This window comes from Chiloscyllium plagiosum, chromosome 24, assembly GCF_004010195.1.
Source record: "Chiloscyllium plagiosum isolate BGI_BamShark_2017 chromosome 24, ASM401019v2, whole genome shotgun sequence".
Taxonomy (NCBI): Eukaryota; Metazoa; Chordata; class Chondrichthyes; order Orectolobiformes; family Hemiscylliidae; genus Chiloscyllium; species Chiloscyllium plagiosum.
The window spans coordinates 45,949,622-45,964,128 of record NC_057733.1 but is presented as its reverse complement, the minus strand read 5'-3'; the positions used below and the strand labels follow the sequence as shown (position 1 = coordinate 45,964,128).

The 14,507-nt window shown below is 43.3% G+C and overlaps 1 protein-coding gene across 3 annotated transcripts in view; it reads left to right on the top strand.

The window, feature by feature from the left end:
• The window catches only part of LOC122562236 (serine/threonine-protein kinase LMTK1-like), a 359,515-nt gene that overhangs the window by 46,180 nt on the left and 298,828 nt on the right, over positions 1 to 14,507 (top strand). For 2 of the 3 annotated variants that reach the window (XM_043714969.1, XM_043714971.1), the window contains exon 2: positions 7,941 to 7,967. The exons of the other annotated variant lie outside the window; for it this stretch is intronic. In XM_043714969.1, the coding sequence (XP_043570904.1) occupies positions 7,941 to 7,967 (27 nt within the window). The remainder of the gene's footprint in view (positions 1 to 7,940; positions 7,968 to 14,507) is intronic. 3 annotated transcript variants of the gene reach the window in all.

Genomic DNA, 14,507 nt, shown 5'->3' with positions numbered 1-14,507 from the left:
CCTGCCTGGCCCCCCCTTACCTCCCTGGCCTTCCTTACCTGCCTTGCCTTCCTTACCTGCCTGGCCTTCCTTACCTGCCTTGCCTTCCTTACCTGCCTGGCCTTCCTTACCTGCCTGGCATTCCTTACCTGCCTGGCAGTCACCCAGTCCCTGTCCATGTACACATCTTTAAGCTGAGCAGCTCCTGATATGTGCTAGCCATTGACCTGTCGTGACCATCTGAACAAGTTCTGTAGCTGGGTCTCAGTCTCTTCCCATTGCGAACATTCCTTGGGTGTGCGTTTTCCCAGGACATTGGCATTCTCACATGCCACAGGGTACCCATTAGACAAGACTGAGGTGACCTGCCATACATCCCCTGTAATAATAAGCTGACTATCTAAGTTTACCAAGGAAGAACAATTGAGAATTGCCTTTCATCTGGACAAACTAAAACCCCACCAGTCAGTTCGTGCAATAAATGATTTGGATGTGAATATAAAAGGTAGGATCAGTACGTTTGTGGTGGTGCAGTGGACAGTGAAGAAGGTTACCTCAGAGTACAACATGATCTTGATCAGATGGGCCGATAGGCAGATGGAGTTTAATTCCAATAAATGTAAGGTGTTGCATTTTGGTAAGGCAAACTAGGACAGGACTTGCTCAGTTAATGGTAGGGCCCCAGGGAGTGTTGCCAAACAGAGACCTAGTGGTGCAGGTGCATAGTTCCTTGAAAGTGCAGTCACAGATAGACAGGGTGCTGAAGAAGGCATTCGGTACATTTTCCTTCATTGGTCAGTGCATTGAGTATAGGAGTTGGGATGTCCTGCTGTGGCTGCAGAGGATATTGGCTAGGCTGCTTTTAGAATACAGCGTTCGGTTCTGGTCTCTCTACTGTAGGAACAATGTTGTTAAACCTGAAAGGGTTCAGAAAAGATATATAAGGATGTTGGTAGGGTTGAAGATTTTGAGTTATAGTGAGAAGCTGGTTTTATTCCCTGAAGTGTCAGAGCTCTGGGGTGACCTTCTCGAGGTTTATAACATCATGAGGGATATGGATAGGGTGAGTAGCAGGTCTTTTCCCCAGACTGGGGAGTCCAAAACTAGAGGGTATAGGTTTAAGGTGAGAGGGGAAGGATTTAAAATGGACATGAGGGGCAACTTTTCACACAGAGGGTGGTGCGTGTCTGGAGCAAGCTGACAGGAAGTGGTGGAGGCTGGTGCAGTGACAACATTTAAACGGCATCTGGATGGATGTATGAATAGGAAGGGTTTAGAGGAATATGGGCCAAGTGCTGGCAAATAGGACCAGATTAATTTTGGATATCTGGTTAGCTTGGACGAGTTGGACCGAACGGTCTGTTTCTGTGCTGTACATCTCCATGACTCTATAATTCTGTGTCTCTGATTTTCTGCCATTCTTCTTGTCGTGTAACAATGTTTTGTAATTTATTTTTTTGCTGGCACTCACTCTCTATTGTTGCTCTTACTGCACATCAATTAAAGTTCTTGAGACTGCCCCTGTGATGTTCCTCACTCTCCCTGTCTTTGCATTATGTTTTGGGATGAAGCAATTTTTCTTCATACTGACAACTGCAGGCTAAGTCTGGAGCTTGGGTTTGACCTGACACTGGATTGAAGTAAAAGCTCACTGTCAATTATATATCCCCTCACGTAATAACTGCACTCATCATGCAGTACATGAAGTCAAGCCAGAATACAGCACAGAAGGAAGTCATTCAGCCCATCATATTGGTGCTGGCTCTCAGCAAAAACAGCTCAGCTGGTGCTACCCCCCCCCACTTTCTCTGAAAATTCCTTTTCTTTGGGCGCTTGTCCAATCCCCCTCAGTTAATGCTTCGGTTAAATTTGCCTTCATTGCACTCTCCGGCAGTGGATTCCACATTCTAACCAATCAAAGCCAAAGGAGCTTATTTTTAACCTGGTGTCACTCTTTGTTCTTTTGCCAGTTCCTTCAATGAGTGCCCTCTGATTTTTCAACCAATTCTGTTCCTCTAACTGATTGTGCCTTCCTCACAACATGCTGTTATAGAGTCATAGAGATGTACAGCATGGAAACAGACCCTTCAGTCCAACTCGTCCATGCCGACCAGATATCCCAACTTGATCTAGTCCTATTTGCCAACACTTGGCCCATATCTCTGTAAGGTCAGGCAGCATCCAGGGAACAGGAGAATCGACGTTTCGGGCATAAGCCCTTCTTCAGGAAACGTCGATTCTTCTGTTCCCTGGATGCTGCCTGACCTGCTGCGCTTTTCCAGCAACACATTTTCAGCTCTGATCGCCAGCATCTGCAGTCCTCACTTTCTCCCCATATCTCTGTAAACCCTTCCTATTCATGAACCCATCCAGATGCCATTTAAATGTTGTAATTGTACCAGTCTCCACCACTTCCTCTGGCAGCTCATTCCATATGTGCACCACCTCTCCATGAAAACATTGCCCCTTATATCCCTTTTATATCTTTCCCCTCTCGACCTTAAATCTATGACCTCTAGTTTTGGACTCCCCCATCCCAGGGAAAAGACCTTGTCTTTCCCTTATGATTTTATAAAGCTCTATAAGGTTACCCCTCAGATCTTATAAATGTAAAGGATCTGGCTTCAATACATTCTGCCTCTTAAACAAATAGTTGCGGGTCCGGTACTGATCGCTGTGAGACCTTGTTAGTTAGAAATTGCCAACCTGAAAATGATCTATTTGTCCTCCCACTGGTTCGGGTTAGATAGCTACTGCTGATAAATCACCTCAGTACTGTTAGCGCCCAGCTTTGTGGCAACTTTTTTAGGTGACACTTTATCAAATGTCTTTTGGATACCAAATACACTGCATCTACTGGTTCCCCCTTACCCACCCAGCTCCTTACCCCTCAGTGAATTCTAATAAACCTGCCAAGCACACTATTCCCTTCCATAGCATTATATTGATTGAAAGCATGATTTTTAAAATGTCCTGCAATTGTGTCCTTAAAAGATCCTCTTGGTACGCTATCCAGAAGGTTAACTCACATGGGATCCATGATTGCCAAATAAACGTCTCCTCATACATTACCAACTCTGGTTATTTCCAGAACTTAATTCTCTAAGGAACTGAGCCACACTGTATGGACTCATTCTTAAAATAATCTTTGCCAAATTTGATTTGGCGGATCTTTATAAATATCAAAATTGTCCACAACTACTGCAGTTCCCACAAGCCTCCATATTCTCTTGGTTTAGACTCTGTCCTGTAGTGTAGCTACCTTTAGGAGACCAATACGCTGTAACTGTTTGTGACCTCCTTCTCTTGGTCATTTCTTATCTCCATCCAAACTGATTCTAAATTTTAAATCTTTCAAACCGAGATCATTTCCCACTACAGTACACCACACATATCATCCTTTATTAACAGAGCTTCCCACCACTCTTGCTTTATCTTGTCCTTTTGAAATGTCAAATAGAAGCTGACTCTTCTTTTCTCCAAGGTGGTGGCGGAGAAGGATTCCTGAGCCGATGCTCATCTGCTCCTCTTCTTTTTTTCTCTCCCTTCTCGCGTTCTGTTTTTCTTTTAACCACCCTGTCCTCACCCATTGGTGATATGTGGTGTGAATGTCACTGCAGACTCCCAGCCTCAGTGTGGACTCAAGCCCCCAGCCTCAGTGTGGACTCAAGCCCCCAGCCTCAGTGTGGACTCATGCCCCCAGCCTCAGTGTGGACTCAAGCCCCCAGCTCAGTATGGGACTTGGACTCCCGGCCTCAGTATGGGACTTGGACTCCCGGCCTCAGCGAGGTCTCGGTCTCCCGGCCTCAGTGCGGGACTCAAACTCCTGACCTCAGTTGGGACTCGGACTCCTGCCTCAGTGTGGTCTCGGACTCCCGGCTTCAGTGTGGTCTCGGACTCCTGACCTCAGCATGGACTCTCGCTCCCGGCCTCAGCGCGGACTTGAATTCCCGGCCTCAGTGTGAACTCGGACTCCCGGCCTCAGTGTGGACTCGAACTCCTGGCCTCAGTGTGGACTCGGACTCCTGCCTCAGCATGGACTTGAACTCCCAGCCTGAGTGTGGACTCAAACTCCTGGCCTCAGTGCGGACTTGAACTCCAGGCCTCAGCGTGGACTCAGAGCTCTGTTCTCACTGTGGGACTCAAACTCTCCAGCCTCAGTGTGGACTTGACTCGAATTCCTGGCCTCGGCATGGACTCAGAATCCCAGCCTTAGCGTGGGCTTGAACTGTTGGCCTCAGCACGTTCTCGAACCCCAGGCTACAAGATAAAGCCCAACACAGTCTTGGGTAGAAGAACTGTTACTCCAAACTCTCTTATTTCTCTATTTTTCTAATTCATTGCTGGACTTCTTATTTCTTTATTTTTATAATCTTTTTTCCTAAGAATTTGGTTTTTATGGATCTGTACCTAGGTATCTTGGTACCCAAGATGGTGCTGTCAGTGGTGACTTGTAACCTTTTCACTGTACTCATGTGAGTATATGTGACAATAAAACTAATTCTAATTCTGCAACCCCGACTCTCTATTGACTGATATCATATCCATGAGTTTCTATTTGTGCCATCTATTGAACGTGACATGCATTCAGATAAAAAGCTGTTCGTTTTGTCCTTTTACCATTTTTCTTACTCTGACCCTATTTCCTGGTGCACTCTTATGTTTGTGCAGTCTTTCCCTTCCTGTCAAACTCTAATTATTATAACCCACATTGTCCTTTCTCCTTAACTTTGTGAATCCTGACCCCCTCCCTCCCATTTTGGTTAAAAGTATTCTCTACAGCTCAAGTTGTGTGATTTGCTATGGTTTTGATTTCAGTAGGACACACACTAATGGAGCAGTTGCCTTATGCCCCAGTATTGCTGCGAGTGCCCCATGAATTGAAACATATTTATTTCAAAGTCCACACCAATTTTTGAACAACACATTCAACTCTCTTAGTCACTTCTTGCCAATTTGCTTGTGGTTCCAGATTCTAACTTTTGTGGTTGGTCTTTCTAATTTAGCCCCTAACTGTCCATCAGAATTCCTTGTTCTAAGAGGTGAGTGCAACAATTGGATTCTTTCCCTCCCAACCTCTCTTCAGCTCTAAGGAGATGATCTTTGCTCTAGCACCAGGCAGGTAACACTGTCCTTTGGCTCTCTTGCCTTTTGTTGGTAAGATCAGTACCTTGCCTTGAGGTGGCATGATGGCTCAGTGGATACCTCACAGCACCAGGGTCCTCGATTCAATTCCAGCCTCGAGCGACTATCTGTGTGGAGTTTTGCACGTTCTCCCCATGTCTGCATTGGTTTCATCTGGTTTCCTCCCACAGTCCAAAGAGGACCAGGTTAGGTGGATTAGCAATGGTAAATATGGGGATAGGGTGGGGGCTGGTGCTCTTCCGAGGGTTGGTGCAGACCTGATGGGCCAAATGGCCTCTATCTGCACTGTTGAGATTCTGTGATATCTCTGCTGTGCAGCTGCCACGTCTTTATCACTGACTTTGAAAGTAGCTGTAAATTAAAGCTGAACGCAAGATCAACTGGATTTTAGCATGAGATGAACCCTGAGAACACACACAATGCCCTCACTCTAAAACTTCCTGAGTTAAGAAATCTGTGGAAGATTGAGCTCCTCCATTTGAGAATTTTGCACTGAAGGCACTGCTCTTAAAGTATAGTACTGCAGCTGACCAGTGCAGTGACAGGTGGAAGTGCGAGATCAGGAAGTAATTCTGCACGCTGTTACACTGCTGTTGAGAAACATTTTGCAAAGACATTTTTAGACTAATCTCATGGAGGCTGTTGTAAAAATAGAAGAATTGAGATAGAGATTTTAGAACATTGTGGCCCTGAGACTTCAAACGGGAATATATAAACATGACGTTTGCAGTAAATCACACAATCAGATATCTTTGTTTCAGCCTAACAATGACTACAGACCGATAATTGGAACATAACAATAGGCAAAACCAGAACAGAGCTTTCCAGTGTGGCTAAACATCCCAAATACTACTGTCACTCATTTTATTTTTTAGAATCCCTACCATGTAGAATCAGGCCATTCGGCCAAACAAATCCACACCGACCCTCCGAAGAGTAACCCACCCAGGCCCATTCCCATACCCTATTACTCTGCATTTACCCCTGACTAATGTACCTAACCTATACATCCCTGGACACTGTGGGCAATTTAGTATGACCAACTCACCTAACCTGCACATCTTTGGATTGTTGTTAAAAGCCATGATCTTGTAAATTGATGGTTCAGGCTTGAAGGTCCCCAATCTGCCTGTTTGTTTATAGGCAGGTCCCTCTCATCATCCTCAGCTTCCTGTCAAGTATCTATCCAACTTCCTTTTGAATGTGACAGCACCATCCACTCGAATTGTCTTCCTGCCTCATTGTCCTTGCCCCACATCTCTGCATTAAAGGAATTCCAGTCTCCACATAGGGTCACCACCACGGAGTGATTTGGAAACAAAGATGGGAATTTTACAGTCAAGATGTTGCTTGACCAGAGCCAATGTCGATTCAGTTAAAAATCACACATCACCAGATTATAGTCCAACAGGTTTATTCGGAAGTATTAGTTTTCAGAGCGCTGTGGTCTGAAAGCTAGAACTTCCAAATAAACCTGTTAGACTATAACCCAGTGTTGTATGATTTTTGATTTAGTCCACCCCAGTCCAACATTGGCACCTCCACATAATGTCAATTCAGTACAATTGGGCATAATTCCAAAGGGCTTTGGCTTTCTCTCTCTCTCTCTCTCTCTCTCTTTCTCTTTGTCTCTCTCTCTTCATCACAGAGCAATAATTAGCTGCATGGAACTCCGTGGGGCAGGGCAAAGGCATCTATGAGTTGCACGGCTCTTCCAACACGTTAACCAGCCCCATTCACTCTGTGTGTTACAATCCAGCAAACTAGCCAACCAGACTATCCAACCCTCACAGGGTATCAGTGTGGGTCAGCAAGCGCAGGACAGTAGTGCAATGGGACTTGGAGTGACTTAATTTATGTTAAGCCTGGTGCCCTCAGGTTTAAGGCAGGTAGAATGTCAGAGACCAGCTGGAGTGTGGTGGCATAGAATAGTCAAGTCTAGGGAAGGTGATGGCCTAGCAGCATTATCGCTGGACAGTTAATCCAGCAATCCAGGTAATGTTCTGGGGACCTGGATTTGAATCCCGCTGTGGGAGATGGTGGAATATGAATTAAATAAAAATATGGAATTAAGAGCCTGATGATGACCATAGTTCATAAGTTCATAAGCTATTGGAGCATAATTAGCCCATTTGGCCCATCAAGTCTGCTCCACCATTCTTATATGCTCCTCACCCCCATTTTCCTGCCTTGTCCCCATATCCCTTCAACCCATTACCAATTAAAAATCTGTCTAAGTCCTCCTTACTCACTGTCCCAGCATCCACCACATCCACCACATCTTCCACCATGGATCAATTGTTGGGGGGGAAAAGAAAATCTATCTGGCTCATTAATGCCCTTTAGTGAAGAGTTTTTTAGACCGCTTGAGAGTCAGAACAATGCGGTTGACTCTTAACTGCCCTTCTTGGGGATGAACAATAAATGAACTAGCCAGTGACACCCTCCTTCCGTGAATGCATAAAACAAAGGTGACAGCATGAAGACCGACATAAATTTGTTTATTGGAAGAATAGCTTTTAACGACTTGAAGTTAATGACATAGAAGTAGGGAGGTGATTTTGATTAAATCTAAAATAATTTAAAGACTGAAGTGCCATATTACTGTTTCACAGAATAAGCTGCTGTTTGAAAAGCTGCTTAAGACTTTGTGTTCAGGTGGAATTATTCTATTTGACTGAAGTCACAATGATTGAAATTAGCCAAAAGGAGATCAGTTTCATTCTCTCCAAAACAAAAATCAAAAACCCAGCGAGAAGAAAGATACTAATATTTATTTATTTTTTGTTTTTTTTTAACACCTGTGACGGGAACAGGCCATTGGACATCAGGGCAGCGAGGAGGTGAGTGCAGATTGTATTTCATTTGAAGCCCAAATTTGCTGTATCAGTAATGGCAACACGACAGGCCAAAAGGAAAATGATGTGTGATGAGCAACATGGAAAACCGATATATGTTCAAGGACCCTACGGAAAATTCTGTACCAATATCAATGCAGAGCTAGTTTGAATTAGTCGTGGAGTTGAACATCAATGTTGAATATATGGATTATACATCTTCACAGCTCCATTATATATCAGGTCTGCACTAACGGCTGTTAGGCCATTGATAAAGCTGAACCTTTGATGAATTTCTAGTCTCTGTCCAGAAGCTTGTGATACCGTTAGAGTGTGGTAAATTGTGTTTTGAAGAGAGCTTTTGAGATGTTTCAGAGTGGCGAATCAAATTATGTACTTGCTAAATGGAAAAAGCTTTGTTCAGATAGTTGTCATTGAATGTTTAACTGCCTCTTGACATAGGTCAGATTTAACCAGAAAATGACTCCTCTGTAAACCAAGTAATCTGTCAAAGTAAGCGCATTCAGAGCTGTCAGTGAGGTTGTTGAGCAGTCACTTTTTCGCATGTTCTCCTCTCCTTTGATATCTCCGGGTAAAGCATTATTCATTGTCAACTCCTCTCGCTGTGATGTAATAGGACTAGCCATGTTGATGTGGGACAGGATTGGATCATACTTACATAGAATGAAAGACTTGCATTTAAATAGTGCCTTTCGTGACCACTGGATGTCTCAAATGAACTATCCTTGAAGTGTAATTGTATTTTTAATGCTCGAAACGTGACAACCAATTTGCGCACAGCAAACGCCCACACATGGCAATCTAATAATGACCTTCATGATTTTGTTTGAGGGAAAGATGTTCACTGACATCCAGGGAGAACTCTCTTGCTGTTTGAAATAGTGGCGTGGTATCTTTCACATCCACCTGAACCAGCAGATGGGGCCTCACTTTAACATCTTCTATGAAAGAGGTAGCAGTACTCACTCAGCACTGAAAGGAGTGCCACTCAGGGTTTTGGCACTCCGGTCTTGGTGTTGGAATTTGAACCCAGAACATTATGACTCTGAAGAGACAATGCTACCAATTGAGTCACAGTTGACCAGGAATGGAATTAGGGAAACTGGGAAGATGTTTAATCAATTTATCATTGTTTTACAGTGACTTTTATTGGTGCCAGCTTTTTACTACCAAATTTAATAATCAAACACAATTTCTCCCAAATATTGAATTACCCTTCTGGATAACTAGCTCAAAAACAGAAGCAAGACTGTCTGTAAGGGTATTGGGGGGAGCATATTTGTGTCCTGAGTCCTGGACCATCAGCATTGCCTGGTTGCTACATTTACTTATAGAGTCATAAAGATGTACAGCACAGAAACAGACCCTTCGGTCCGACTTGTCCATGCTGACCAGATATCCTAATCTAATCTAGTCCCATTTGCCAGCACTTGACCCATATCCCTCCAAACCCTTCCTATTCATATACCCATCCAGCTGCCTTTTAAATGCTGTAATTGTACCAGCCTCCACCACTTCCTCTGGCAGCAAATTCCATACATGCATCATCCTCTGTGAAAAAGTTGCCCCTTAGGTCCTTTTTAAATCTTTCCCCTCCCACCTTAAACGTGTCCCTTCTTGTTCTGGACTCCCCCACCCTAGGGAAAAGACTTTGTCTCTTTACCCTATCCATGCTCCTCATAATTTTGTAAACCTCGATAAGGTTACCCCTCAGCCTCCGATGTTCCAGGGAAAACAGCCCCAGCCTGTTCAGCCTCTCCCTGTAGCTCAAATCCTCCAAACCTGGCAACAACCTTGTAAATCTTTTCTGAACCCTTTAAAGTTTCACAATATCCTTTCAATAGGAGGGAGACCAGAATTAAATAATATTCCATGAGAGGAGTTTGATGGGAGGAAAGGGGAGGGCTTTGAATAGCACCAGCACAGCTGTAAGGTTTACTTTCCTTTAAATACCTTTACTTAAAGGAGTTAAGTGTCATATTCTTCAACGGGTGTTCCACATGAGTGCTGAGCCGTCGAATATTTACCTTGCACTCGAGCTGTAGTTTTGGGTAGATGCCTTATTGAAAGGTGGCTCAATGAAGATTAATAAATCTGTGATAAAATTTTATTTTGTCATATCAATTTGAAGTGAGTGCTGGGTAAACGTTGTAACATTCAAGACTACAGACATTTCCAACAGTGTTACATTTGACTGTTCTAAAATATCAGTTACGTTCAATTCTGCTTGGTAATAAGGTGGAACCTGTTGCAAGGATTTGAATAGCTAAGGGTTTATGATGTAGTGTTCAAAGGAGTCGAGAGTGTGGCACTGGAAAAGCACAGCAGGTCAGGCAGCATCCGAGGAGCAGGAGAGTCGACGTTTTAGACGTAAGCCCTTCATCAAGGGGGCTGAGAGATAAATGGGAGTATTCAAAGGTGGCAGGCAGTGAGGTTGGAAGTCAGAGTGTTTGGGTGCGTGAGAGAGAAGCAAAGTGTGCTGGGCAGAATTGCTATTAGCTGTACTGTCAAAGGCAACTGAACAAGAGTGGATCCGTATAGTAGGGGGCTCAGCGAACTACTAACAGCTGGGAACGTCTCAAAAGTAGTCAGTACACAATCAATTGTTCAGCACGGCACAGAGTGGGAGTTGAAATACCATAAGCATATTTCCTTTTTCCAAATGAGCTACTGCTCAGGAAACCAGTCCATGGGCAGGGCAGGCTTTGGTGAAGCTCACTGGTAGTGAAGAAGCTGGAGTTGGTCCAGTCAGTAAAGGCCTGGAGTGTAGTTTACAAAGATCCCGGGGAGTGTAATTCTAGGAAAGAAAGGACGCAGTCCATGATGGAACAGTTCTTGAGCAAAACTCTGTCATTTGTTTTCCTGTGTGCGGAACTCTGAAACTGGAAGTGAATGCATTAGCACGCTGATCGCCATGTGTGGAACCTCAGAGTTTCAGCACAACTTCACAGCTTAGAGACAATGGTCCTCTTCTGGGAGATTGGAGGCCAGTTTGTCAGATGTGAAGAACTGTAACCCTTTGTGACATTTTAATGAAAATTGGTCACAACAATTTCGCTAATCTCTGGAGGGTTGGGTTGCAAGGGTGGCTTGGGGGAGGGTTGAGTGTGTATGATTTTTGAGAAACTGATAAAATCTGTTTGATTACAATTGCTATTTGATGTGTCCTGTGGGGCATTTGACCATTGCTTTACCTGTTACTTATATTTGCCTCACGTTGAGGTTGGGATTTTAGAATATAAATCATAAATGTCTTTGCACTGTAAAAACTATTTTTGTCAATAAATTTTGTTTGAGAAGGCTTTATTTGTAATAAACTGGTTATTCCTTGTTGACAAAAGGAACCCAACTGAATTGTTCCTCATACTTGTCACAGTTTAAGTTGGAGTCAATGCTTCAGCTACAATACCCTGTTCACCTCTCGGATTGCGTGTAAAAGTTGTGGTGACCAGTGCAGGAGTGGATTGGAAAGGATTTGGTACATCTCTCTATCCTCGATCATAAGAAAGTCAAGACACAACTTGTACCCTGGCTTCCTCCACGCAACCCAATTTCTGATTTATCTTCCAGCTCCCTTTTGTATTTTGAGTAATTTTGTTTTCCATGACCTTGCGGGGCAATGAAGTGAAATTAATCTGTGCATTTTCTGTATCGGGCGAGCAGACGAATATGGTGCATAATGGAATGCATACTTTGATTAGGAAATCGCACCATGTCGTATCCATGTTCAGGTGTTTTCTACCTGTGGCCCTTGATGTCACAGGAAGAAAACATTTTGAAGAAAAACTGAAAGGAAATTTCAAATCCCTTTTCTTTGGGGCTCATTCACAGGCTAGGCCAACCCTATAACCACATTCCTGTGGATCTGGGGTCACACATAGGCCAGATTTCCTTCCCTAAGGAGTATTAGTGAACTAGATGGGTTTTCCCAATGTATGGTCATCATCATTCTTAATTCCAGATTTTTTAAATTGAATTCAAATTCCACCATCTACCATGGCAGGATTTGAACAATACCTAAGTCTCTATATTAACAAGCCAGCAATAATACCACTAGGTCATTGCCTCCCCTTACATTTGTTCACGGCACTTTATCCTCCTTGAGAGTAATCATTTACTTTGTAAAATGTCTATGGGTTCTGCAGCAGTTGATGCTGGCTGTTGTATTGCATACTCTTAGTTTTGTTGTTCTTGAGGTGTTCTTTCAGACCTAGGAGAAGACTGTTGATGAGGTATTGCTGCAATCTGATTGGACTGGCCTGAATCATATTCTTTCCCCCCATTGGTCTTGATATTAACAGTGCAGCCAACCAATCAGATTGTGCTTTGCTCTGAGCTAAATAAAGGTGCTTGCCTGGCTGTACGTAGCTCCAGCAACACTGAGAAGTCATCTGCCACTACATTCCCACCATCACTGGCAAACTATGCAACTGTGCCATCTACAAGATGCACCGCAGGAATTCACCATGGCTCCTTCAATAGTGGTTCAGGAATGGCTCTCACCACCAGCTTCTGACGGACAATAAATGCCTACCTTGCCAGTGATGCACTTTACCATGAGGTGTTAATGTTAAGCAGCTGCTTGTTATTGTCTTTAATGATAGTATTTGTTAGGGCCAAGTTGGGTTTTTTGATCTTTTTACTTTTAGATTTTATTGTAAGTTAGCATTTATCTTTCTGTATCTCCTGTGCATCTTATTGGGAACATGCAATTATCTCCAGTCTGCCCTTTAGAAAATCATATGGCTTGGAAATGAAGTGTACACAGATTTTTTTTTTCCAGTCTTCATGTAGCCTTCTAGAATTGAGCTCCATATGATGTAAAATACAGGAACAAAAGAACCATTGGGTATTGCCAGAATGTTTCATGGGAAATCATTTTATCTGTAAGGCCTTTGCACCCAGAGCTCAGTTATGGTTAGGATAACAGATGTGCGATGGATACCCAACACTGAATATTGGTGGAGTACAGTGTGTGAAACCTCAAAGCTTTTAGAATGAATTATACTTCTTCTGTGATGGTGTTAATGGAACAACACAGCTCATCAGTAAGCTGTTATCAACACAGTCCTTGTCATAGAGTCAGAGAGCATCGAAACAGTCCCTTCAGTCCAACCGGACGTAATCCCAAACTAACCTAATCCCACCTGCCTGTTCCTGGCCCCTATCCCTGCAAACCTTTCCTAGTCCTGTACTTATCCAAATATCTTTTAAACATAATAATTGTACCCATATCCACTACTTCCTCAGGAAGTCCATTCTACAGGCAAATCACCCTCTGTGTAAAACGTTTGCTCCTCATGTCTTTCTTAAATCTCTCTCCTCTCAACTTGAAAATGCACCGCCTAGTCTTGAAATGCCCCAGGGAAAAGACAACTACCATTAACTCCATCTATACCTCTCATTATTTTATAAACTTCTATCAGGTCACCTCTCAACCTCCTACACTCCACTGAAAAAAAGGTCCCAGCCTATACAGCCTTTTTTCACAACTCAAACCTTCCATACCCGGCATTCTTATAACCAAAACTGAATACAGTATTCCAGAAGAGGCCTCACCAATGTCCTGTACAACTTCAAAATGATTTCCCAACTCCTCCACTCAAAAGAATGAACAATGAAGGTAAGCGAGCTAAATACCATTTTAAGCACCCTGTCAATACGTGAAGCAAATTCCAAAGAATTATGTACCTGAACCCCTAGGTCCCTCTGTTCTACAGCACTACTTGAAGCCCTAGAATGTATTTAAAGAAACGACATTTCATCATGAAAAGCATAAAATATTGGCAATACTTTTCTGGAAAATATATACTTAAATAATGAATTAAAATGATGCATGATCATCGTTGTTGATTCTTGAAAGCCCATTTGTTCCTGACATGACATGATATTTGAATGTTTTTTGTGCTTTTGTAGATACTATTTTTTACTGTAGCCTCTCCTGTAGCTGACTGAGGGGCGGGAGGCAGCTCCAGTGATGTGTGAGCACTGGCATCGGTCTGTTGTTATGAATGGCCTCTCTGTGTGCTACTTTGTAGCGGGGCTGGCTCCTGGGATATGCAGAACCAAAGGCAGTGAGTGTGGATGCATGTGGTATCTTCCAATGCCTTGCCTTCTGAAACCTGGCCTGGGTGTGCTGTGCTGCCTTAGCAGGAGTGGATCACCTGCCACATCCCATCTCTTGTCAGAGCAATGTGTTAGAGGTTGGCAAAGCAACAGCAAAGGAATGAAACACTTCCTTTCCTCTTAAGTTCTTCACCTTTCAAATGAAAATAAAATGACAACTAAGACATTATGCAGAAGTGTCAACATCATATTTATCCTTTTGTACTACATCCCTAGTTGCCATTTTTGTTTCATTTCTTCAAAGGATATGCCCAGCATTTGATGTCCAAACTCAATTGCTCTTGTACTCGGTGGCTTGCCAGGCAATTTTGGAGAGCAATTAAGGGTTTACTAATTGCACTGGGTCTGTAGTTGCATGTAGGCCAGAGCAGGTAAGAACAACAAATCTCCTTTGCTGAG